Source organism: Ochotona curzoniae, unplaced genomic scaffold, assembly GCF_017591425.1.
Source record: "Ochotona curzoniae isolate NIBS_2020 unplaced genomic scaffold, NIBS_Ocur_1.0 scaffold_3208, whole genome shotgun sequence".
Classification (NCBI taxonomy): Eukaryota; Metazoa; Chordata; class Mammalia; order Lagomorpha; family Ochotonidae; genus Ochotona; species Ochotona curzoniae.
The window spans coordinates 20366968-20390763 of NW_024467106.1; the positions used below are offsets into that span (position 1 = coordinate 20366968).

The 23796-nt window shown below is 45.8% G+C and overlaps 2 protein-coding genes across 4 annotated transcripts in view; both read left to right on the top strand.

The window, feature by feature from the left end:
• The window catches only part of EPB41L4B (erythrocyte membrane protein band 4.1 like 4B), a 128985-nt gene extending 128468 nt beyond the window's left edge, over positions 1 to 517 (top strand). For all 3 annotated transcript variants that reach the window (XM_040963530.1, XM_040963529.1, XM_040963531.1), the window contains one exon: positions 263 to 517. In XM_040963530.1, coding sequence (XP_040819464.1) covers positions 263 to 332 — 70 coding nt within the window. In that variant the 3' untranslated portion in view covers positions 333 to 517. The remainder of the gene's footprint in view (positions 1 to 262) is intronic.
• A 6490-nt stretch (positions 518 to 7007) lies between these two features.
• The window catches only part of FRRS1L (ferric chelate reductase 1 like), a 31058-nt gene continuing 14269 nt past the window's right edge, over positions 7008 to 23796 (top strand). Inside the window, exon 1 of the mRNA XM_040963681.1 lies at positions 7008 to 7376. Coding sequence (XP_040819615.1) covers positions 7139 to 7376 — 238 coding nt within the window. The 5' untranslated portion in view covers positions 7008 to 7138. The remainder of the gene's footprint in view (positions 7377 to 23796) is intronic.

Genomic DNA, 23796 nt, shown 5'->3' on the forward strand with positions numbered 1-23796 from the left:
GCTCAAAGACTTGGGTCCCTGCCACCCATCTGGGAGACCTGGATGGAGTTTCTGATTCCTGGCTTGTGCCCAGCTCAGGCCCAGCCGTTGTGGGCATTTGGAAAGTGAGCCAGAGTGTGGGAAGCCTCTCCCCGTGTCCGACTCTCTACCTTACACAGGATCTGGAAATCAATGAAGGATTCAGTAAATGACCCTTAAGCAGTCTGCGCCTGCAGGTTTTATGATTTTTGTCTCATTTCTTTTGTCCCTTTCTCTTCTTCAGTGCAGAGACACTCCGGCAGGAACTGGAGAGAGAAAAAATGATGAAAAGACTGTTGATGACCGAACTGTGACATTCTCCCTGATGCCTGGGGGTTGGCATGGTGCCTTCTGTTCGTTTCCTTTCTTCGGGCTTTGTGTGCTCTGCCTAGCACAGCACTCGACTGTGGTGTGCCCTGCTCGCCCGGGTCTCCACGGTGGGTGGAAGCCAACTTCTGGCTTGACTTCTATTGGAAAAGTTATTTTATGTCTCTTGAGCATTAGAGTCTTCCTATGACTCAATGTAATTGAGACAGGAGTTAGTAGGTTTAGGAGAAGAAAGATGGGAAAACAGGGGTTCCTTTTCACACGTCCCTGTGTGTGTCTGTTACCAGGCACAGGGGTTAATACAATGTGGAATCCTTTGCTATCTAAAAACCATACGATTTTTGTAGGACTGAAATTTGCAACCACGCTTTGACTGTTTGTTAAAGAGTCATTTTTAATGAGAGAATAATTCTTTATTGCTGGTTTTTCATTGACACGAATACACTACACCTATCTTTTGGCATCCTTAACATTCATTTTTTTATCCAGATATGAGTAGTGAATGAAAATATAAAGTTACATGTCCCCACAACCTAAAGTACTTCAGCCTCATCAGAAATATAACCTAACTTGTTGGGTATGATATGATTTTGGATAAGCAGAGTTATCAGAGAACCTAAAGTCAAAAGTTCTACTCTAAATTGTTTTTTTAAAAATCCTCACAAGGTTAAGGTGATTCAAGATCAAGAAAATTTAACATCAAGTAGGTTCCATAAAGTAAAATTATTACTAAAGTTGATCACTCCATATCCCAGTGATAGAACCTTAACCAGAGGGAATTTTGCTCCCTTTTTATATAGTTTCAAGAAATGTGTTTTTAAATTTTTATTATGCACTTGAACAACTTCGCAGGAATAAAGGAACCCCTCACCAGTCTATCCTCTGAATTATCCCAGCTTCCTCAGTGAACATGCACATTTTAATGCAGCTGTGATCAATTTGTCTCTTCTGTTGCACTTCTCCATGCAGCACTTCCCTTATCCACATGGATTCCACTCTCACCATCCTGAGTGTCTTCTCTTCGATATAATTTGGTTAGCCTCACTCCTCATGATTTGATATTGGAGTTATGTCTTAATTTTCTTATAAATACTGCTGCTATGAATGTCCTTGTAAAAAAAAAAATATTCCTTTTTGGATTATTCCTGCAGGAAAATCTCCAAAGAGGGAGAACAAGGTAAAAGAGCATGAAATATTTTATAGCTCTTGTTTTATATTGCCAGATTGCTTTCTAGAAAGATCCAATCTCTAGATTGGAAGGACTTTAAAGATCATCTAGTTCAACCCCATAAACCCTATGAATGCTTGAATCCCCTCTACAATTTATGAGGCCACCAGCAATGTGTATGCACTTCTATTGACCAGTAGCTCTGCCACTGTTGGTGTTTTGCTGTTTTTATTTATTTCGAGCTGGTTTACTAGATGTGTGTAGTTGCTCTGGAAGAGTTGTTCTGTTTCATTAATTGCTAGCTGAGCACTTTCTCCTGTGGTGATTTCTTAGCCGTGTTTTCCCTCAGTGTAAAATGTCCACCCACTTCTTAGGAGCACTTGTGAGGTGGAATGGAGTGCACACATTTGTATCACAACTGTACTTTTCCATTGTGTTCTACAGTTGGCTTTCCTGTCCCTTTCAAACTGAATGGTGCCAATAATTTGATACTAATAACAATATATATTAAAAAAGGAATGCCTCACTTACTAGCATTGTTGTAAAATGAGGTATGTGAGCAAATACTTTGCTGAGGAGTAGGCCTTTAAGTGCTGAATCCTTAAAATTTTCATATTTTTGGAAGGAAATCTTTCTAAAATGTGTCACATGTGCCCCTGCCTTAGTAAACAGAGTACATTAGAGAGTGTTTGCCTTTTTTTTATGGTAAACCATGGCCATCATTGCACACATCAACCCTCTGATACCCTGGTTGGATGCAGTGATGTCATCAGGAACTGTCCAGATGTGTGGGGCTTTGGCTTGGCCTTTTTGGGGTATTATGTTGGTGTCACCGATGGGGTTTTGTTTTCTTTTGCATTTTACTGTTGTCTGTACTATCAATGGAGCTATCTAGGGCAATTGTAGTGTTTGGGGGCCTTTTCTGCCTTGTGGCCCCTGGCTGAACTTTTTAAAAAACAGCTTTAGCTGTTTTCTATATTGCACACATGATACAAAAAACATGTTCCTGTACAGTGTGAGGTTGTCACCACTTACCAGTCCAACACCCTCCTCCTCTTCTCAACTGCTTTTTGCAACTTCTCCTCTTCACCTCTTGCTCTCCGGGGAAGCCTTCAGGGCACAACTGCAGCTTTCTGGGCGAAGCCAGGAGGCTGTTTCACACATGTTGAATCTGCGATGCCCCCAAAGAAGGATGCATGGGCTTTTCAGCTGCTGTGCCCAGAGACTGGGCATTCCTGCTTTGTCCCCGCTGCCTTCTGTGCTCGCATGTGTTCTGGAAGGTGGGTGTCATGGACGGCTGACCACAGACAAGCTGGCTGTTACTGCATATGAAAACCTAGAACCTTTGGTGTCTCACCTCTAACCAGTAAAAATCAAGAGGATCCCCTGGCTTCAGCAGTTGTCCAAGTTGTTGGCCTCCTTCAGTGTACTTGACATTGTGACCTGAGAGGATGAAGTTGTCTTTTTGTAGCAACTAAAATGAATTGGTACAATATTGTCTCACCTCTTATAAACTAAGCACCAAAACAACAGCACATACATTCACACAGCACATACCTTGCAACTGGCAGGAAAGGAGGTCAGCCCGCTGGCACTGTCATTGTGGAGCTGGGGCTGCAGCCTGTGGGCCTCACACTGCCTGTGAGCAAGGTGGGTTACTGCAAGGGGCTGGTAATGTTCACCCCACAGGGCTTATGGGTTGCACACTGCACAAGAGGCCCTTATGTGGAAGGAGTTTGAAAATGAAGCCCTAGAGCATTTGCAAGATTCTACTAGGATGCACCTAGAATTTCGTATTCCCCAAATAGCACAGGGATATTCTGATATCATTGTTATCTTTCGCTCCCCCTTTTCAAAGATCATGGCTTTGGAAAATATTCAAATAAAATTCACTATGTAAATCGCTTAAAAGTGTACCATTCCGTGATTTCTAGTGTACTCACTGTTTTGCACACCAGTTACCACCACTTACTCCTCCATCACCCTCTGGAAACCAATAATTTCCTTTGTGTCTGGATTTCTGCGGGTGGTTTTGCTTACTCTGAACATTTCATGTAAATGGAATCATGCAATATGCGCTGTTTTGTGATTGGCTGCTTTCACTTAACGTAATGTTTCCACATTCATCCATGTTGTAGCATGTATTGGAACTTCATACATTTTATGGCCAAGCAGTGTATCATTGTATGAATATGCCATAATTTGTTGATCCATTTGTCAAGTGATGGGCATTGGGTTTACTCCTGCTTTTCAGTTACTCTAATACTGCTGCAAATGTCTACGTACACGTTTTTGTGTGAACATGTTTTCAATCCTCAGATTTGCTGGGTCACATGGCAACTTCATGTTTAACTTTCAGAGGAACTGCCAAGATCTTAGATTTTATTTCATATGAAATCCAAAGGAAGAAGCTACATATGCTAGGCAGTCAGAAGCATGAGCAGGTATGTTACTGGTCAGACACTGAGATGCACTGACTTGGGGGAATTTTTATAATGAAAAAATTGTTTTTAGAGAAATGACTTTGATAAGAAGAGAAAATAAAGGTGCTGTCTTTCTCTCAAAAAACAAGAATGAAATCAGACTCTGGTTGGTCTCTGGGTTCTCACTGGAACAGCTGGCTCCTGGTCAGCAAGTGGTGTCAGAATATTCAGGAATATACTTCCCCAGAAGTTGCACAAAAGAGGAAACCATAGTAGTCTTGCCTATTCAGTGGAAAGCGTGGAGTCTGTGTGATCATGGGAAGAACCAACCAGGGAGGGAACATGTGCTGAAGCTTAGGATAAGACTCCTTTCACTCTTTCCAGGGCTGAAACATGGGGAGCAAACTCAAAAAATAAATTTTTAAAAATTCAAAAGGCAGTATGCATAAGTGAGTAAGAATCTCAGGAAACAGAAGCAGCCAGGGGTGCAGGGAATCAAGAACTTAAGGAAATTCTAAGGCCCCGGTAAAATTCAAAGACCCTAAGTGGCATGAAAGTGGTAAGTCTTCTCTCTAGAAAACCCATACATCAAAACGCTATCCCAGCACATTCATGAGGGGCCTCACACTGCCCCAAAACCACCTGGGCCACCTTCCAGGGCTCATGGACCCTGGGTCCAAACGCTCAGATCACCTGCAAACCTCATTTTAGTCTATGGTTGCAAACTTTCACCTAACTCATCCTCCAAAGGAAAAAAACATCCTGATACTTAAAAAAAAAAAAAAATTCTTTCATTTATTTGAAAGAATGAAGCCGAGAGAAAGGAGGAGGATGTCTTTCTGCTTATTCTCCAAATGGCCACAACAACCAGATTCAGATTAAGGTCAATTTAGGAGCCGGGACCTCCATCCTGGTCTGCCATATGGTAGCAGGGTGCCAAGCACTTGGGCCGTCTGCTGCCTTCCCAGATGTATTAGCAGGAGGCTGGGTGGAAAAACAGAGGAACCAGGACTCAGGGTAACACTCTGGCACATGGTAGCTTAACTTGCCATGCCACAACAGCAGATATTTTATCAGAGCAATTTGCCAGCTAAATTTTGGGCCACTTAAAACTGACCATACCTTTTCTTGTGAACAGAAGAGAAGTTGTTTAAACATTCATTTATTTGGGGCCCAGCATGATGTTTCAATGGCTAAAACCTCATCTTGCAAGTGCCAGGATCCAAGATGGGTGCCAGTTCATGTCCCAGTTGCTCCACTTCCCACCCAACTGCCTTGTTGGGGTCTGGGAAAGCAGTAGAGGATGGCCCAAAGCCTTGGGTCGCTGCACCCATGTGGGTGACCTGGAGGAAGCTCCTGCCTTCTGGCTTCAGATTGGCTCAGCTCCAGCTGTTAGAGTGGCCCAGTCTAATAAAAATAAATAGAATCTTTAAAAAAAAATTCATTGTATAAAAGTTAGGACAGTGATCTCCCATCTGCCAGTTCACTCTTCTAAAAGTCCACAGCATCTGGGGCTAAGCCAGGTTGAAGCCAGGAGGCAGACTCAATGGGGATCTCCCTCATGAGTGTCAGGGACCAACATGGTTGAGCCATCACCTGCTACCCCCTAGAGTGTGCATTAGCAGGAGCTGAAATTGGGAACAGAGCTAGAACTCACAACCAGGCAATGCAGTATGGCACGTTGGAGTCCTTAGCGATATATTGTCCACTGCACCAAAAGCCCACCCCTTTCTCCATTATCATAATCTTTGTTGCATCATGGGAAATTACTAATTCTTACTGTTCACCATTCCAGGCAGTCTGATTTTTAGGCCTGTATTTGAAATCTCTGTGCTTCTCTGCCTTCATAATTATTTTTCTTTGTTTATGTCATCAAAAGAAATAGTGGGGAGGAGGGGAAAGAATATAAAAGCCAACATGAAAGGAATTGTGGCCATGCCAAAAACAGACACAGCATACAGATTTGAATGTTAGTACCCCAGCTACCAAATTCAGTAGGGAACCTCAGGACACTGGCAGAGCGTAGATACTTGGTGTGAGTCAATGGATGGCTGAGTAAGTCAACAGCAGCTTGACTCCAGAAAATTTGAGAATGTGGAGAATTCAGCATGACCATCCACTCTGGCCTGGGTGCCTCAGAGCTCACACATTCTTGCTGCAGGAAAATAGAGCAAACCTGGTGCCTGGTTTGAAGGGTGCAGAATGTATGCAGGCATCAGTGATCTTTGCAAAATACATAGTCCAAGAGCTGAATTCAAATATCCTTGCTGCCCCTGAACTGCTCACTTTACCTTTCTTTGATGACACTTCCAAAGATTGGGGGAGGGCTGGGGTTGGCACAGTAGTTAAGACGCTGCTTGGGATGCCCACATCCCATATCCGGAGTGTTCAGGTTTGAGTCCCAGCTTTGCTTCTGATTGCACCTGCTGCTAATGCATGCCCTGAGAGGCAGGAGGTGATGTGTCAAGTGCTTGGGTCCCTGGCGACCTATGTGGGAGACCCAGGTTGAGTTCCAGATTCCCAGCTTTTGCCTATTCCAGCCCTGGCAGTTGCAAGCATCTGGAGAGCGAAGCAGCAGCTGGAAGCTCTCTCTCACCTTGCCTTCTAAATTAATTCATTAAAGTGCTAATTGTGTGTTCAGTGGAATTAAAAAAGATAATTTTGGCATTAAAAAATCCATTTTAGTATACAGTGGGATCTTGCAGTTTCAGATTCCTTCGGGGTAATCCTAAGAATAATTGTTTTAAAAGTGCTCTACGTAAACCAAACATCCTCCAGAGGAGCCCTTTGTAAGTTGGAGCATGCCTTGGGATTCCCGGGGGAACTGGTGGACTGCAAATTTTGCTTTAAGGTCTTGGAACGGGGCTGAGATCAGTGATGCTGCTAAGTTCCCTGGTGATGTTGATGCCGTCGCGTCCCAGACCGCACTTAGAGTCCTCGCGGAAAAGGACGTGCACCTGCGGGAGAGTTGGGGAGGGAGGATGGATGCTAGCAAGCCGCCTTCAAAACGAATCAGACGGGGAGGAGGAGATGCTGGGAGGAACGGCAGGCTGCGGGGCTGGAGCGAGGATGCGCAGACCGAGGCCAGGAGGCGGCTGGCGGCTGCGCGGTTGCGCGGGTGCGCGCTGGCGGCGGCGGCTCAGTCCGCGCGGCGCCCCCGCTGCGGCCCCAGCGGCCTGGGCTGCGGGATCGGTGCGCAGCGATGGCGCGGCCGCCCCGGCAGCTGCCGGGGGTCTGGGCGCCGCTGCTCCTGCTGCTGCTGGCCGGGCCCGCCGCCTGCGCCGCCAGCCCCGCAGACGACGGTGCGGGCCCAGGGAGCCGGGGACCCCGAGGCCGCGCGCGCGGAGACGTGGGCGCCGACGAGACGGTGCCGCGCCACGACTCCTCCTACGGCACCTTCGCTGGGGAGTTCTACGACCTGCGCTACCTGTCAGAGGAGGGTGAGGCGGCGGGAGAGGAGGGGAGAAGGAGTCAGGGCCGGGCTGGGGGCGGCGGAGACTCGGGGCAGCTATGGCACGGCCGAGGCCGGGGATGCGGGACGTGATGCTCAGCACCTCCCCTGCTTCCTTACAGCGAGGGCCGGGGAGCTGTGCGCGCCTGCTGCCCACTCTCCAAGTGGAGCGACCGAAGCAGAAAACTGGAGGTGCTCCCCCTCTCATGGCAAGGCTGTGCCCCGGGGCCCGCCAGTCCCCAGATATGGCTTCCACCTTGGCTGCTGTGGGTAGGCGAGGAGGCCGCCATCGGTCCGGGGGTGGGTGAGAGTTGAGCAGCTGTGGGGAGCAGAGACTCCAACTGAGAAAGGAAGCAGCCCCAGCTCTTAGCCTCCTGTTCCTGGCCACTTGCCCCAGCACCAGCGCAGGCTCGTATCCCTCTCCCATCACTCGTTTTGCCTGGGAAGCAAGTTGTGCTTCCCTAGTATGAGGGTCGTTTGGAGCCTGCTGGGCTGCCCCATAGATCTACCTCAAAGAACGCAGCAACTGAACTGAAGCTGCTGTGAGGGACCGGAAATAGGCATTTTCCTGCCTGCTGGGATCGCCTGCTCTTCTTTTCTCCTGCTAAAAGACCCCTCAAAGCTGGTGTTTAAAATGTCGACATGTGTTAGTGCGTATATATGTGGGGATTGACTGGGGCTGTGCCAGAAACGAACGTGAGTAGCCTCAATAAGATAGATATTCCTCTCTCATGTGAAGAAATATAAACACTGATGTCTCAGAATTGGCATACAAGCTCCTGGGTCACCAAGGGCCCTGAATTCTGTTCTTCTGCCTCATCAACCTTCTTAGCATGCTTCATGGTCCAAAATGACTGCTGATGCTCCAGATGTTACATTCACCTTCCAGAAGATGGGAAAGAGGAAACAGGAAGAAGGTTGGTGACTACGTTATAAGGAAATTCCACAGATGTCCCATAAAAGGAGACTAGGGTCACAGACAGGTACCAAGGAACCTGAGCCATAATACACCCAGTTTGACAACTAAAGTTAGCACATTAACGAAGATGGAGAGTATAGAGTGGAAGAAGGTATTAGCTGGAGGCTTCACTGTTGCCACAGAGACCCTAACATTTGGGGCTTACATGAAAGTATGTTTCCCTCAGGTGTGAGTCTGGCTGGTTGAAGGCTGCCAACGTGACTGGGCACAGGTGCCTTCTGTCTTGTTGCTTCCCCATCCCCCATAGTAGGGTCCTGGTGTGTGCTGTAGAAGCCAGGTTGCTTGAAAGAAGGGACAAAACAAAAATCCTGAGCACGCAGTCACCTTTGGGGCTACTTGCGTGTATAGCAGCTGCTCCTGTTCCTTTGCAAAACATGTAACTAGGTGACCTCACTAAAAGACAGAGCCAGGAGATGTGATCGCCCTGCCAAGCTGCTGTGTGGCCAGGGAGAAGGAGGAAGCAGGGTAGGAGAACCGTAAGCGGATGCACAGACTCTGCCACGCTGGAAAGGAGCAAGCATTCCAGAGCTGGTCGGCTTTCTGAAAGTGCCCAGTGCGTATCTGTGCTTGGTCCCGTGAGACAGCTTGGGCAGCGTGAATTACAGTCTGGCTGAAGAGCAGGGCCAGATTCCACACGTGCCCCTGGACCCACGAGCAGCACAGGATAGTGTTGTCTGATCTGGACAGTTTTAGGAACGTGGCCAGTGGGTAGGCTTGCTGCCATCAAGGCCAACTTTATCAGGTCAAGCCAGGAAGTAGGAAGGATCGGTGAGACGTAGGAGGGAAGGCATCTATGTGAGGTGCCTGCGCTGGGGTGTGTGTGTGTGTGTGTGTGTGTGGCTGCAGGGTGTGCTGTGCCTACGGATTCCCTTCTTTATCTCTTGCCCCCTCCTACTCATCAATGCAGAACCACCTGGCTTAACCTTCCCAAAACCCACCTGCATCCCTGGCGGTTACATTATAAACTCGACGAAAGTTAGCACCTGCTCCCTGGGTGAAGCATTGATCTGGAAGCATGCCTTGATCTGGAATTTTCTCTCTGACCCCACTTCCTCTTACAGGCATCTCCTACATCAACCCAAGTTTCACCTCCATTCTTCCCCTGCTTTTTGACAGTTTTGCCTCCTCTTCAGCTGCAGCTCCTACCTGCCTCTGCAGGGAATGAGCAGGGGTGCCTGTTGGCTGGCTGTCCTAGGGCCGGACCATTCCCCCGCACGGGTCCTGCATACGGACTTCCTTGGGAGCCATGTGCATCAGTGATGCTGCCTTCAAGGGAACTGAGACTCCCGGGGGAAACAAGCAGAACCAGGCGAGAAAGGGGTGCCCCAGACTGCACAGGAATGTGGTGTGACAGGAAGCCACACCTCCTCCTACAGGCAGGCCCTCTGGATGCAAATTCAAGGTAGTTGGTGTGCTAGGAAGAGCACCAATGGACTGCAGAGGAAGAGGAGGCAGAGATCGTGCCTTTTTCCTGTCCTTTTTGTCACTACAAGTTGGTATCCACTTGTTTCCTTCTTGAGGGATCTCGCCTCCTCAGACCGCAAGTTGCCAAGCAATTGGGTGTGTAATCAAAAGGCCTGAGTGTGTGAAACCAGAATTCAGCCAATCACAGCCATAGAGATGGGATTTCACAGAAGCAGTGTGAGCGCTGACTGGCTGGTACCTGCCTGGGCCAGGCGCTGTTTCTCCAGTGTACAGCTTGTTCGGACCCCCAAGCCAAGGGCTTATACACTAGCTGATTGGGTGTCTCTGATCACCCCCTAAGGCATTCATTCAATTACTGTTCTGGCTAACTGTGCTAGTTGTGAGATTCTTGGAGTTCCCTCTGTCTCAGCATATACGGCTCATCCTTATAGTCCTAACTTAAATGCCACCTCTTTCAAGGAGTCTACCCTGATTTTCTCCTTCTCCAGACTCTTGCCATGAGACAGGGCTACTCTCTCACAGTACTCTCCGTAACCTTGGTGTGACCTTCTTTGCCCTCTGTGGCCCAGAATCTGCATAGGATCTTGGTGTTCAAATCCTGTGACTTACACCTCTTTCCCCTGGGACTCTCTACCCAGAATCTGAGTAATCAGAACAATGGAATGCAAAGCAGATATTTTATTAAGGGTAAATACCCTATTCTGAGGCTTCTTTACGAAAGAGAAGAGGAAGAAAAACTTAATGGAGTACTGGCTTAATTAGATTAAGTCCCACAGCCACCTGCTCCCTTGCCCTGTTCTGGATCCTCTGTCTTTCCTAAACAGCCACGTGGTTGATGGTGACAGGATCGCCAGGGGGCCGTGCACTGCATGGAAGGAGCACCATCATGGCTGCCTGTCTTTAAAACATAGTGAGCTGTCCATTTGGGAAACAGGGCCCAGTGAATGACCATCAAGGCCTGACCATGGTTTGTCCTGTCTTGGGAACAAGCTAGAGAGAAGGGCAGGGGGCAGGGGGAGATGCGCCCTTGTCTGCCTGCGACCTTCCTCCTCTGCTGTGCATTGTGGGGGAGGCGCGACTCATGTCCCCTTGCAGTGAGGAGGTTCTTCAGAGGTAGCCATCTGCATCTTACTGGGATGTCGCCTGATGGCAGCTCTCACTGGAGCCACATGTCATGTTTATGTGTGCCAGGCAACATTTGAAGATGCTTCAGTCACAGTAACTGGAATCCCAACAGCCTCTGGTTGCCCCACTTTAGGGTTAAGGAAGCTGACCCTCCGGAAATCTCAGTAGGGGTGGGCTTCTGTCTTAGTAAATGGAACAATGAAGTGTGTGCTTGAATTCTCAGCTCCCACTCTTGACTACAACTTCCTGCTGATGGGATTCCTGGAGACACAGTGATAGCTCCAGTGATCGGGTTCTTGCCACCCATAGAGACCTGAATTGGGTTCCCAGCTTCCAGTTTTGGTCCTGGCTGGGAGGCCATTGTGGACATCCGGGGAGTGACCCAGAAGCTGGGAGCTCTCTCTGCCTCTCAAATAAGTCATAAAATAATTTTTTTTAAAAAAAAGGAAATATCTTAGCCAAATTTGCATAGCTAGAAAGCAGTGGAGAGCTGTGTTGGTTTGTTGACTGTGGGTGAGGTGGCACGAGACTGGTTGGAGTGGCAGGCCCCCCTTGACATGTGCTAGGGAAGGGCTTGGTTGGGTGAATTGAGTCTTTTTGTGAGTGAACTCCAGAGGTGGGGTGTGGGACTGACACAGCAGGCAGGTAATACCCCCGCTTCCTGAGCGATGTAGGTGTCACCGTGCAAGGTGCATTCACCTGTGAGTGGAGCTTTGCACTGGGTTGGCAACTTCACTTCTTCCCAGGACTCTGATTAGTAGAAACACTGGTTCAGGTGGCGGAGAGAGAAAAAGAGAAAGAGAGAGAGAGGGAGAAAGAGGCAGCAGTTCTCAGAGAGGAAATAGGATGGTGCGAGCAGTCAATTTCTAGTTAAAACATCAGGGACTGGAGTGCTACATTATTACCTGAAGGCTTTGGTCCAAGGAGTTAATTAGAAGCAATCAATAGGAGCCCAAAGCCAGGAACCCCTTAGCAGCATGGGCAGAACTGGCTCAGGGAAGGGAGCAGAAAAGAAACACAGAATCTCTATGAGTTCCAGGAGAATGGAAACCACAAAACCATATTGAGAGCCTCAGGCAGCAGCAAGGAAATTAAGTGCTCCTCCTGGTAGCATCTGAAGAGAGGCAGCAATGATAGAGATGAAAACTGGGGAAGACCAACCTGGCTTTTGTCACTTTCTATAGCAGAATGGTTGTGTGCAAGAAGGAAGAAGGGGGCCAAGGGGGCCAGAGACAGCTTTCATTTTAAGCCCAGTATTATGGAGTCCCATTGAGTTTTTATTTGTGGCGGAGGGGGACTTACTTAAATAAAAATTAAAGAGAAAATAGCAAGTCAAAAAATGATTTTAAAAAAGTGAGATTGGACAAGGCCAAGGGGAGAGGGGGAAAGCTGGCCAAATCTAGGCGGCTTGGCCCGTGTTTCTCAAGACTGGAAAGGCAGGTGAGCAAAGGAGAGACCTGACAGGGAAGGGACGGGACACATGGGTAAGCCATGGAGTGACAGGATCTGGTTTCTGTTCAGAAAGATGGTGCGTGCTGCAGCATGAGGGAAGCAAGGGGTGCTGATAGGAGAGGACCAATAGCTAAAATGCAGGCTTGGTTCACAAGTTAGGAAGATCAAAAAGAGAGGCCCCCGGACATGAACCAAGTGGAGAAACCAAGGAGTGATGCATGGAGAATGAGGGACTGACTGGCAGAAGGACTGTCATATCGATGGCGCTCTCAAGGAGGGGTCCTGGGGAAGGAGGAACTTGAAGCTGGATATCCAGGGTTGGTTTGCTTGTGGAATAGCCAGAAACACAAGGGGTAGTTGGCTTTTAGGCTTCAGTATCCAAGGAAAGGGGAAAGGCTGAAATTTGCAGTCAGAGAACAGAGCATAAATGTAAAGGAAGTAGGAAGAAATAAGAATTATAAAGATAAAGCAGAATTAAGTGTATAGTGCGTATTATGGGAAATGAAGCTATCTGTAGATTAAAGCTTTCTTCACTGGTATATGAGTAAACATATATGTTATTTTTTTTAATTATTGTTATGATTTTATGATACAGTTCCATAGGCCTTGGGATTTCTCTACCTTCACCTCAAGTCCCCTCCTCACCACTGAGTTCGCCTATGTTATTACTCTCATATAATTCTTCATAAACAGTCATATGTCCAACATTGTGGGCATGGACAATGGCAGAGAGTCTAGTATCCATTGTCAAGATATAGTTAACTGTTTCATTGGTAGTCCATCTTTGATCTGGAAGTAGAGATGCATACTGAATCGTATCCTCACATCTGGGCATAATACATGTTATGGGAAAAGAAGCTATCCATATGGCTCAGTGACTAAATCTGAGGATCCACCGGGATCCCATATAGGTCCAGTACTTGTCTTGGCTGCTCCACTTCCCATCCACCTCCCTGCTTGTAGTCTGGAAAAGCAGCAGAGTATGGCCCAAAGCCTTGGAACCCTACACCTGTGTGGGAGACCTGGAGGAAGCTCCTGGCTCCTGGCTTTGGATCAGCTCAGCTCTGGGTGTTGCGGCCATTTGTGAATCAGTGGGCAGAAGATCTGTCTCTCCTTCTCTCTGTAAATCTGCCTTTCCAATAAAAATAAATAAATCTTTTTTTAAGCAGATTTATTTAATTGAAAGTCAAAGCACCAGAAAGATGCAGAATGAGAGACTATTCCATCCACTGGTTCATTCAATCATTAAATGGCCCAGTAAGCCAGGAACTAAGAACGCCTTGAGTCTTCCACTGGATGTTGGAGACCCAAGCATTCAGGCCGTCTTTTGCTGCTTACCCAGGTCCATGGGCAGGAAGCTGAATTGGGAGCTGAGAAGCTGATACTCAAAAACTGGCACTCTGATATGGGATGATGGCATCAATAGTGGTGCCTTAAGTCACTACACCACAGCACCAGCCCCAATATACCTATCTTTTAACTCCATGTTTCCACATCCTCTCTCTGTGTGTATGGATATATGCAAATACACAGTAGAGGTTTATTTTAAAGAACATATTCACCTGATTAGAGGCAGGCAAGTCTAAAATCTCTGGGACAGGTTAGCAGCAGGTTGGAGACCCAGAAATGAGCAGGTGTTAGGGCTCAACTCAACACCAGCTGCTACTGCATTGCTTGGAAGATTCCTTCCTTGTTCCATCCAGGACTTTAACTTACTGAATGAGGCCCACTCACATGGCAGAGTGCAGGCAAATCCTCTAACAGCAATATCTGGACTAATATTTGTGCAATGATCAAAGTTCCTCAGCCTCGCCAAGTTGACACATAAAATTAACCAGCAGAGTAATAAGCTCCTGGCAAGATTGATCAAGAAAAAAGAGAGAATCCAGATACTATTAGGAATGAAAAAGGGATAGCTGCGAACAGAGATTTTAAAAGCTAATTAAACTGTAATTGTAAAGAGAAAGATGGCCTGATTTAAAGTCAGGGAAAGGCTCTACATTTTCTTCAAAGGCAGAGCAAGAACTGATAAACCTATGAAGAGATGAATTTTCAACTCATATTAAAGGACAATATTACCTTATTAACAAAACCAGACAAGGACACAATGAGAAAGCAAAATTATAGAAGACTACTGGTCATGTACCATACCAAAAAAAAACAACAAATAAAAAAACTTCTAGGGCTCAGCACGGTGGCGCAGTGGTTAAGGTCCTCGCCTTGCACCCCCGGGATCCCATATGGGCGCCCGTTCTAATCCCGGCAGCCCCGCTTCCCTTCCAGCTCCCTGCCTGTGGCCTGGGAAAGCAGTCGAGGACGGCCCAAAGCTTTGGGACCCTGCACCCGTGTGGGAGACCCAGAAGAGGCTCCTGGCTTCGGATTGGCATAGCATCGGCTGTTGCGCTCACTTGGGGAGTGAATCATCGGACGGAAGATCTTCCTCTCTGTCTCTCTTCTCTGTATATCCGCCTTTCCAATAAAAAAAATAATAAAAATAAATCTTTAAAAAAAAAACTTCTGAAAGAACAGAAGTGATATTTTAGGTAAAGATGGGCTGTTTGAAAGCCAGAGTGACAGTAACATCAGACAAAACATAGTGAAAATAAAACGCAAGGAGCAGCTAATGTCAGAGAAAAGAAATCAGCATGTCTGTAATAACGTAGCTTCCAATACATGAAGCAGTAACTGATGGAGAAACAAGTACATCAGATTTGGGCATCTACCCTTCATAATGAAAAATCCAACACTATGGGATACCAGGGGAGCAGGTGGTAGCTTTACTTAATGCTTGGATTTGTTTTAACTTTCCTAAATAGGCCATTAAACTTTTTCATATATACAAGTTTTCTCAGAATTCCTACCCTGGCTATAACATTTATTGTATGTTTTATTTAGAATGTTAAATACAGTTTCTAAAGAAATGATCATTCTTGAGAATCAAGGTGGTGGAATAGGGTAAGGACACGTTTAAATAGCTCGGTGAGAACTCACTGAGCTCAGTGGATTGCACTGATCCCACAGGAGTGAGGGTAGGGACAGATGGAGGGACTGTAGTGTATGAGGTAGGTTTCTTTTACAGGGCATGGATGGATTCTAAAATTGATTGTTTTGATGGTTGCACAACCCCATGAATATACTAGAAATCATTACATTGTATTGTAGTCATTTAGCTTTTCAGTACTTATTTATGACTTCTATCCCATATCTGTAATTGTCCACAGTGTTTTTTTTGAGATTATTCCATCCTTGGTCCTACTCAGTGGGGGAATGGAAACATCAGACTCACCCATCTTGGAAATACCTTCACAAATAGCACAGGCTTTAAATAACCCGTCAAGCCTATAGTGACCTTGTCAATCTTAACCCTGTTATCTTGATGGATGCATACTTCTTGTCACCGGTAATTCAGTTGCTGGCAGAGCATTTCCATGACACAAACATGTGTCTACAAGTTTTCTGGCATCAGTCTGCTTGCTGAGGCCGCATCTGCTGCCCACCACAATGCACAACAAAGTGGGTTGTATACTTTAAAAGGGTAAATCATGTGGTATGTGAATTATATCTCGATGGAACTATTGCAAAATGAGAAATACCACAAAACCAATAAATGTCTTGTAATCCTCTCCATCTGAGTTAAACAACCTTGTTCTTAATTCCATCTGATTGATGGAATTTTGGATTCAAGGTAGTTTTTGCTCTCAGGGAGAAAGGCAGGCATGCTCCAGAAAGCCCAGGACCAATTCACAGGGAACCAGTTCCCTAGGCCTGTCAGATTGCTCCTTCACTTTGGGAGCCTGCACTGTGGTGCCACAGATGAAGGCTCCAGTTGTGGTGCTCCCCACAAATGTGCCTGGGAAGGCGATGGAGGTGGGTCAAGGACCTGGGACCCTGCCACCTGGCACCTGTGGACCCACATGGAGTTTCTGGCTCCTGGCTTTGCCATTTAGAGAGTGAGCTAGTGGATGAAAGGTTTCTCTCTCTTTCTCTCTCTCTCCTCCTGTTTTTCTGCCTGTGGAATAAATAAATAAACCTTAAAAAATTCTTCATGTTTTAAAAATGTTTATTTTATTTATTTGAAAGATAAAGTAACAGAGAGAGGGAGGAAAAGACAGAGAATGAGAGACATTGGGATCCAAATATATAGTCTGGGCCAGGAGCTTCTTCCAGTCTCCCACGTGGGTGCAGGGGCCCAGGTACTTGGGCCAGTCTCTCCTTCTTTCCCCAGGTCATTGGCAGGGAGCTAGATTGGAAGTGGAGCAGTCAGGACTTGAACCAGCACCGACGGTGCCAGCCCCGAGAAAGTTATCTTACAAAATGTTTCAAAGAGCCAGCTTCATTTGGGCAATCACTCATCTATGGATGTGTGTTCTCCGTTCAATTTCTTCCTACCCACATTTGAATTATTTCTTTGTTTCCACTTTGAAGCATAGTTTGGTAGAGTTGTTTTTGATCTTATTTCCTGAGAAGTGTATTCATAGGTATAGGTTGCCCTCTAAGGTGTGTTAGACTTCTACCAAACATTGTTACATATAATGCTTCGATGGTCATTATTAATGTGTCTTGATCTTTCTTTTTAATTTGCTTCTTAACCCATGGAATAATATGGTTTTCATTTCCAGCTATAGGCAAATTTCCCCCAAACATTTGTTTGAAATTTTACTGCACTGCAATCAGAAAACATCTATCTGATGTACGTCCTGTCTAATATACTGACTTTATTATTTTCTAACAGAATGTCAGTTTTACTGTTCACTCCTTGTGTGCACAGGAAGAATATGAGGACTGGCACAGTGGTGTGGCAAGCTAATCTTTCGCCTGCAAGACTGACATCCCATACAGGCACTGGTTCATGTCCTGATTGTTCCACTTCCAAACCAGCTCTCTTCTTATAGCCTGGGAGAGCAGTGTAGGATGTTTCAGTTCCTTGGACCCCTGCACCAATGTGGAAGACCTGGGAAAAGCTCCTGCTTTGGATTAGCTCAGCTCTGGCCTTTGCGGCTATTTGGAGAGTGAACTAGCAGCTGGAAGAGCTGTTTCTCTCTTGCTCTTCTCTCTGTAAATCTCCTTTCCAAAAAAAGATTAAAGAAATCTTTAAAAAAAAAAAAAAGAATGATTCCATACTTGTGGATTCTATATGTCTATTTGGTTGAACTTATTATTTGTGTAATTCAAATAATGTATATTTTTCATTTTAAAAACTTGATTTAAAAAATAAAGATTGATTTGAAAGGCAGATTTACAAGGAGAAGGGATTTTCCACCCCCCTTTTCACTCCCCAAATGGTCACAATGACCAGAGTTGGGCTGACCCAAAGCTTGGAGCCAGCAGCTTCTTCTGAGTCTCCTGCATGAACACAGGGGCCCAAAGACTTGAGCCATCCTCTGCTACTTTCCTAGGCTATAGGCAGGGAGTTGGATTGGAAGTGGAGCAGCTGAGACTAGAACCAGTGTCCATATGAGATGCTGACACCATAGACAGAAGCTTAGGCTACTACACCACAGCACAGACCCCTGATTTTTTAATATTGAGGGTTCAAGTCTTGGTCTGTCTATTTCTCAGTGTATCTCCATCAGTTACTGCTTTGTGCATTTGGAAGCTATATTGTTGCAGACATGTTTCTGGCTGACTGCTTTTCTCTATGACATTACCTACTCCTTCTGTTTTCCTTTTCATTATGTTTTGTCTGGTGTTACTGATGTCACTATGATTTTCTTACAGTCTAACTTTTCCTAAAATACCACTTATTTTCTTTCAAGAATATTCTTGTATGGTACTTTATGAACATGATCAGAAGTCTTCTGTAATTTTCTTTTCTGATTGTGCTAATAAAGTTACCATTGGCCTCATAAAATGAGCTGGGAACTATTTCTTTTTTAAGAAAAGGTTTATTTAATTTTTATTGGAAAGGCAGATTTTACAGAAAGAAGGAGAGACAGAGGGAAAGATCCTCCATCCATTAGTTCACTCCCTAAGTGGCTGCAATGGCTGGTGCTGAGTCCATCTGAAGCCAGGACCCAGGAGCTTCTAGGTCTTCTGCATGGATGCAGGGTGCCAAGGCTTTAGGCCATCCTCTACTGCTTTCCCAGGCCACAGGCAGGGAGCTGGAAATGGAACAGCCGGGACATGAACCAGCTCACAGATGGGATCCCAGCGTATGCAAGGTGAGGATTTAGCCACTAAGCTATCACATAGAGCCTCGAAGTATTTCTTTTCTGTCCTTTGAAATAATATGTTTAAGATTAGCATTAGTTCTTTCTTGAGTATTTGGGAGAACCAAGCCTAGAACTTTCCTGGTTGAAAGATGCTTTGACTCAGTCAGTTTTTGTGATGGACACAAAATTCTTTAAATTTTCTAATTCTTCTTGTACCACTTTTTGTTAGTTGTATTTTTTCTATGCGTTTGTCCTTCGATTTTCAAGTTCACTGGCATAGACCTGTTGCTTGTATTCTCATTGTCTGTTTTACCTGCTTCCATTATAACTCACATACCATAAAAGTCACCATTTGAAAGACCATAAACCATTGTGTCAGCCTTTTCACAAGTTCCACAACTCTGTTTCCATAACATTTCCCTGATTCCAAGGAGAAGCCCTGTATGTCAGCAATCACTCCAATTACTCTTACTTAGTCCTTGGCTGCTACTAACCTATTTTGTGTCTTTGAATTTGTCTCTTCTGGATAATCCAACCCAGTAGATTCATGTGTTATGTGCTCTTCTGTGTCTAGCGTCTTTCACTCAATGTAATGTCTAATAGCATGGATCAGAACTGTAGCCTTTAGCAGTGAACAATATTCCATCAAGTGGTTAGATCCCATTTGTTGATCCATTCAACAGTTAAAAGACAGTTGGGTTGTTTCCACTTTTGGGGTGTTAAGAGTACTGCTGCCTGGGCTGACGCAGTAACATAACAAGTTAATCTTCCCATTTGCAGCACCAGCACCCTATGCAGGCACTGGTTCTAATCCCAGCTGCTCCATTTCCAATCCAGCTCCCTGCTAATGGCCTGGGAAAGCAATAGAGGATGGTTCAAGTCACTGGGCCCCTGTACCCATATAGGAGACTCAGAAGAAGCTCCTGGCTTCTGATCAACTCAGCCCTGGCCATTACAGCCATTTGAAGAGTGAACCAGTGGATGGAAGATCTTTCTCTCTCTCTGTAAATCTGCCTTTCAAATAAAAAATAAATTTTAGGGGTGGAGGAGAAGGATACTGCTGTTATACTAGTGTCCATTCATGTTTCTGGGTAAAGATCCATTTCCAGCTGTCCTGCTGTAGAACCCCTGCACTGTGTGGTAACTGTTTAACTTTTTGAGGAACTGCCTCTTCTCCAGAACAGGTGCACCTCTTTTCATTCTTACTGACAGTGTGTGAGGGCCCAGTTTCTTCTCTGTACCAATGCTTGCTGTATTCCTTTAAACGTAAATAATTATAGCCATTCGGTGGGTTTGCATCGGAGTCTCATTATGACTTTGATTTATTTTTCTTCTGCCACCAAAGATGCTTAACATCTCTTCGTGTGTTTGCTGGTTCTTACCTGTCTTCCTTAAAAAAAATGTAGAGCCTCTCCCTGTCTTTAAATTGGGCCATCTTTCTCTTTATGGTAAGTTGCAACAATTACAGCTTAATTAGCTTTTAAAATATCTGCTCTCGGGCCCGGCGCGGTGGCGCAAGTGGTTAAGTCCTCGCCTAGCACGCCCGGGATCCCATATGGGCGCCGGTTCTAATCCCGGCAGCCCCGCTTCCCTTCCAGCTCCCTGCCTGTGGCCCGGGAAAAGCAGTCGAGGACGGCCCAAAAGCTTTGGGACCCTGCACCCGCGTGGGAGACCCGGAAGAGGCTCCTGGCTTCGGACCAGCATAGCATCGGGCCGTTGCGCTCACTTGGGGAGTGAATCATCGGACGGAAGATCTTCCTCTCTGTCTCTCCTCTCTGTATATCCGTCTTTTCCAATAAAAAAATAATAAAAATAAATCTTTAAAATATCTGCTCTCAGCTATTCCCTTTTCATTTTAAATATTATCTGGATGTTCTCTTTTTCTTGATCAGTCTTGCCAGAAGCTTATTATTGTGCTGGTTAATTTTATGTGTCTACCTGGTCAGACCAAAATGTTCAGGCAAATGGATAAATACGGTTCTGGATATTTCTTTGAGGGACTTCTGGGTCTCCCCATTTGGGTGACAGAGGCCGAAGCACTTGGACCACCCCCCACTGCCTTCCTAGGTACATTAATAAGGAGTAGGTGGGACTCCAGCCAGTGCTCATGTGTGATGCCAGGGTTGTAGGCAGCAGCTTAATGCTCCATATCACAATGCTGGTCTAGCAGTCCTTAAAAATAAAATAGTCCCTGCCTGTCAAATAGTGTATCTAAAAATGTGTATTATGATCAAATAGAGCTTATCCTGGCTCAACATGACAAAATATTACCTATATGGAGTGGGCATTGTGGCACAGCGGGTTTATCTGCACTCGGGAGAGCCACATATCATATCAAAGTGCCTGGTACAGAGTAACACATCTGCTTCTGATCCTTCTGACATTCCTGGGAGGCCACAGATGGTGGCCCCATAAGAAAGTAAAAAAAAATGCTTCCTCTTTATCTCTCCTCCTCTCTGTACTTCTGCCTTTCCAATAAAAATAAATAAGTCTTTTTTTAAAAAAAAAAAAAAGTTAAAAAAAAAAAAGATGAAAAATGTGAAGTACCTTATTAGGGCTGGCATTGTGGTGTTGCCTGTGAGGCTTGCCTTGCCATTTGGACACTAGTTCATGTCCCGGTTCTTTGACTTCCAATCCAGGTTCCTGCTAATGACCCTGGAAAAGCAGTGGAGGGTGGCCTAAAAGCTTGGGCCCCTGCCTCCCACATCGGAGTTGCGGAGTAAGTTCCTGGCCCCTGCATTAGGCCTGGCCCAGCCCTGGTTGTTGGTGACCGTCTGGTTGTACACATCACAGCATAGGCTTCCCAAGTGGTTGATACAGACATGAAGCAATGGCAACCCAGTGGCAGTTAGGCAAGCACATATTAAATAAAATGAGAATGTCAAATGATAGCAAGTACAGACAGGGATGTGGGGAAACAGAGACAGCCAAGTAGTACTGGTGGGATTGAAGAGGTGCTGATATTCTGAATACACATCTTGTCGAGCTCTGTGGAGTTACAGATAAGACCCAGCAATTCCTCTCTTGGGTTTATTAAAACAAAGCGAAAACCTCTTGCATAGACCTACAGGAAACGTGATAAGGAAGCTTATCTTTTCATTGTTGGAGAAAGCAAACATCGGACGGAGTAACATGGGTGTCCAAACCTGGGAGGATAATTTAAGAAATGAAGTTATACTCATGTCAGGAAATACTGTTCAGGCAGAAGTGATAGGTCTCATGTTGACATACGTGGATAAATTTCCAGAGGAAAATAATAAGATATATTGCAGTATCATTCATATGAATTTAACACATATACAAATAATCTGGTACATTTTAATAACACTTATATAAAAATAAACATATAGACAGCAACTGGCAAGGTCCCTGGTTAGACTGTTATGTGGACATTTCCAAACCTTGCATGACCATGCACTGGTTAATACGTAATGCAGCTATTGACAGCGAGGTGGCGCTATTGGCAGTGTGGACAATTGCACCTGAACTTCAAATTCAGAATGTGCTGAATGAAGGCAGTTTGGGTAATTATAAGGCCATTGTGTAGGAGCTTCAGAATGGTTGCTTTGGAGAAAACAAAAAGGCTATTGGCAATCAAAGAGCTTTTGCAAATGGAAAGAACTGTACTGGGGCTGCAGACTTCTGTGTTCTGTGGGACTGACAAAGAAGCTTACCCTCAACCTCAAACTGTCCAGTATCCATTATCACTAATTTGTCCTTTGAGCTTATCACAGTGAAGCATTCCTTCCTAAGATGTATTTCAGAATGTTCACTTTTTTTAAAGATATATTTATTTTATTGACAAGTCAGATATATAGAGAGGAGGAGAGACAGAGAGAAAGATCTTCCATCCAATGATTCACTCCCCAAATGACCGCAATGGCTGGTCTTGCGCCGATCTGAAGCTGGGAACCAGAAGCTCTTCCGCCTCTCCCATGCAGGTACACGGTCCCAAGGCTTTGGGCCGTCCTCGACTGCTTTCCCAGGCCACAAGCAGGGAGCTGGATGGGAAGCAGGGCTGCCGGGATAGAACCGGCACCCACATGGGATCCCGGTGCGTTCAAGGCGAGGACTTAAGCCGCTAGGCCACCGCGCTGGGCCCCAGAGTGTTCATATTTTGCTAAAACCGCCATCCTTATCATAATGGGACACATGAATTGCAAAAAGCATGGAGAAAGTAACTGGGGAAGATAGCTGCCACTACTGTGGCTGAAGGTTGTCAGACCTTGAAGCCCAGACAGAGGGACAGCCCATAGCTGCAGCCCATCCTCTGAGAATGGGCTCTGCCCAGCTGTAGGCACTGGTACTTTGCAACTGCATGATGAGGCTGGTTCTGAGAGCCTTTCAAAAAGCTGGGAATTCAAACCTGTGGACTAAATCAAGATACAGTAAAGCTGGACACAAGTTGTTTGTTGGAATGGCAATCAAACAGGAAAGAGCAGGATAGATGGCTGGTGTGACAAGTAAGACACCTGCATCCCATCTCGAAGTCCTGGGTTCCAATGGTGCTTGTATCTACCCCGGAGGCAACGGGTGATGACTGTGTCCATGTGTCTCACATGGAAGGCTTGGATGGAATTTCCACCTCCAGGCTTCATCATTCTGGGGAACGCACAGGTGCATGGAAGATCTCTGTCTGCCTTTAAAATAAATACAGTAGGGAACCCGACAAGAGAGCTAGTGGCTAGATTCTCACCTGTGCATCTGCCTGGATCCCATAGGGGTGCTGGTTAGTATCCTCACTGTTCTACTTAACTTCCAGCTCCCTGCTTGTGGCCTGGGAAAGCAGTTGGGGATGGCTCAAAGCTTTGGGACCCTGAACCCACGTGGAAGACCCAGAAGGAACTCCTGGGTCCTTGGCCTGGTGTGGTAGCCTAGCAATTAAAGTCCTCACTTTGCACACGCTGGGATTCCATATGTTCTAATCCCAGCAGCCCCACTTCCTATCCAGCTCCCTGCTTGTGTCCTGGGAAAAGCAGTTGAGGACAGCCTAAAGCCTTGGGACCCTGCATCCATGTGGGAGACCTGGAAGTAGCTCCTGGCTCCTTGCTTTGGATCAGCACAGCTTTGATTGTTGTAGACACTTGGGTAATGAATCAACAGATATAAGATCTTCCTCTCTGTCTCTCCTCCTGACTTTCCGATAAAAGTAAATAAATATTTTAAAAGAAAATAAACTCCTGGCTCCTGGCTTCAGATCAGCTCTAACTGCTGTAACCACTCGGGGAGAGAATTAATGGATGGAAGATCTGTATCTTCTTTTTGTATATCTGCCT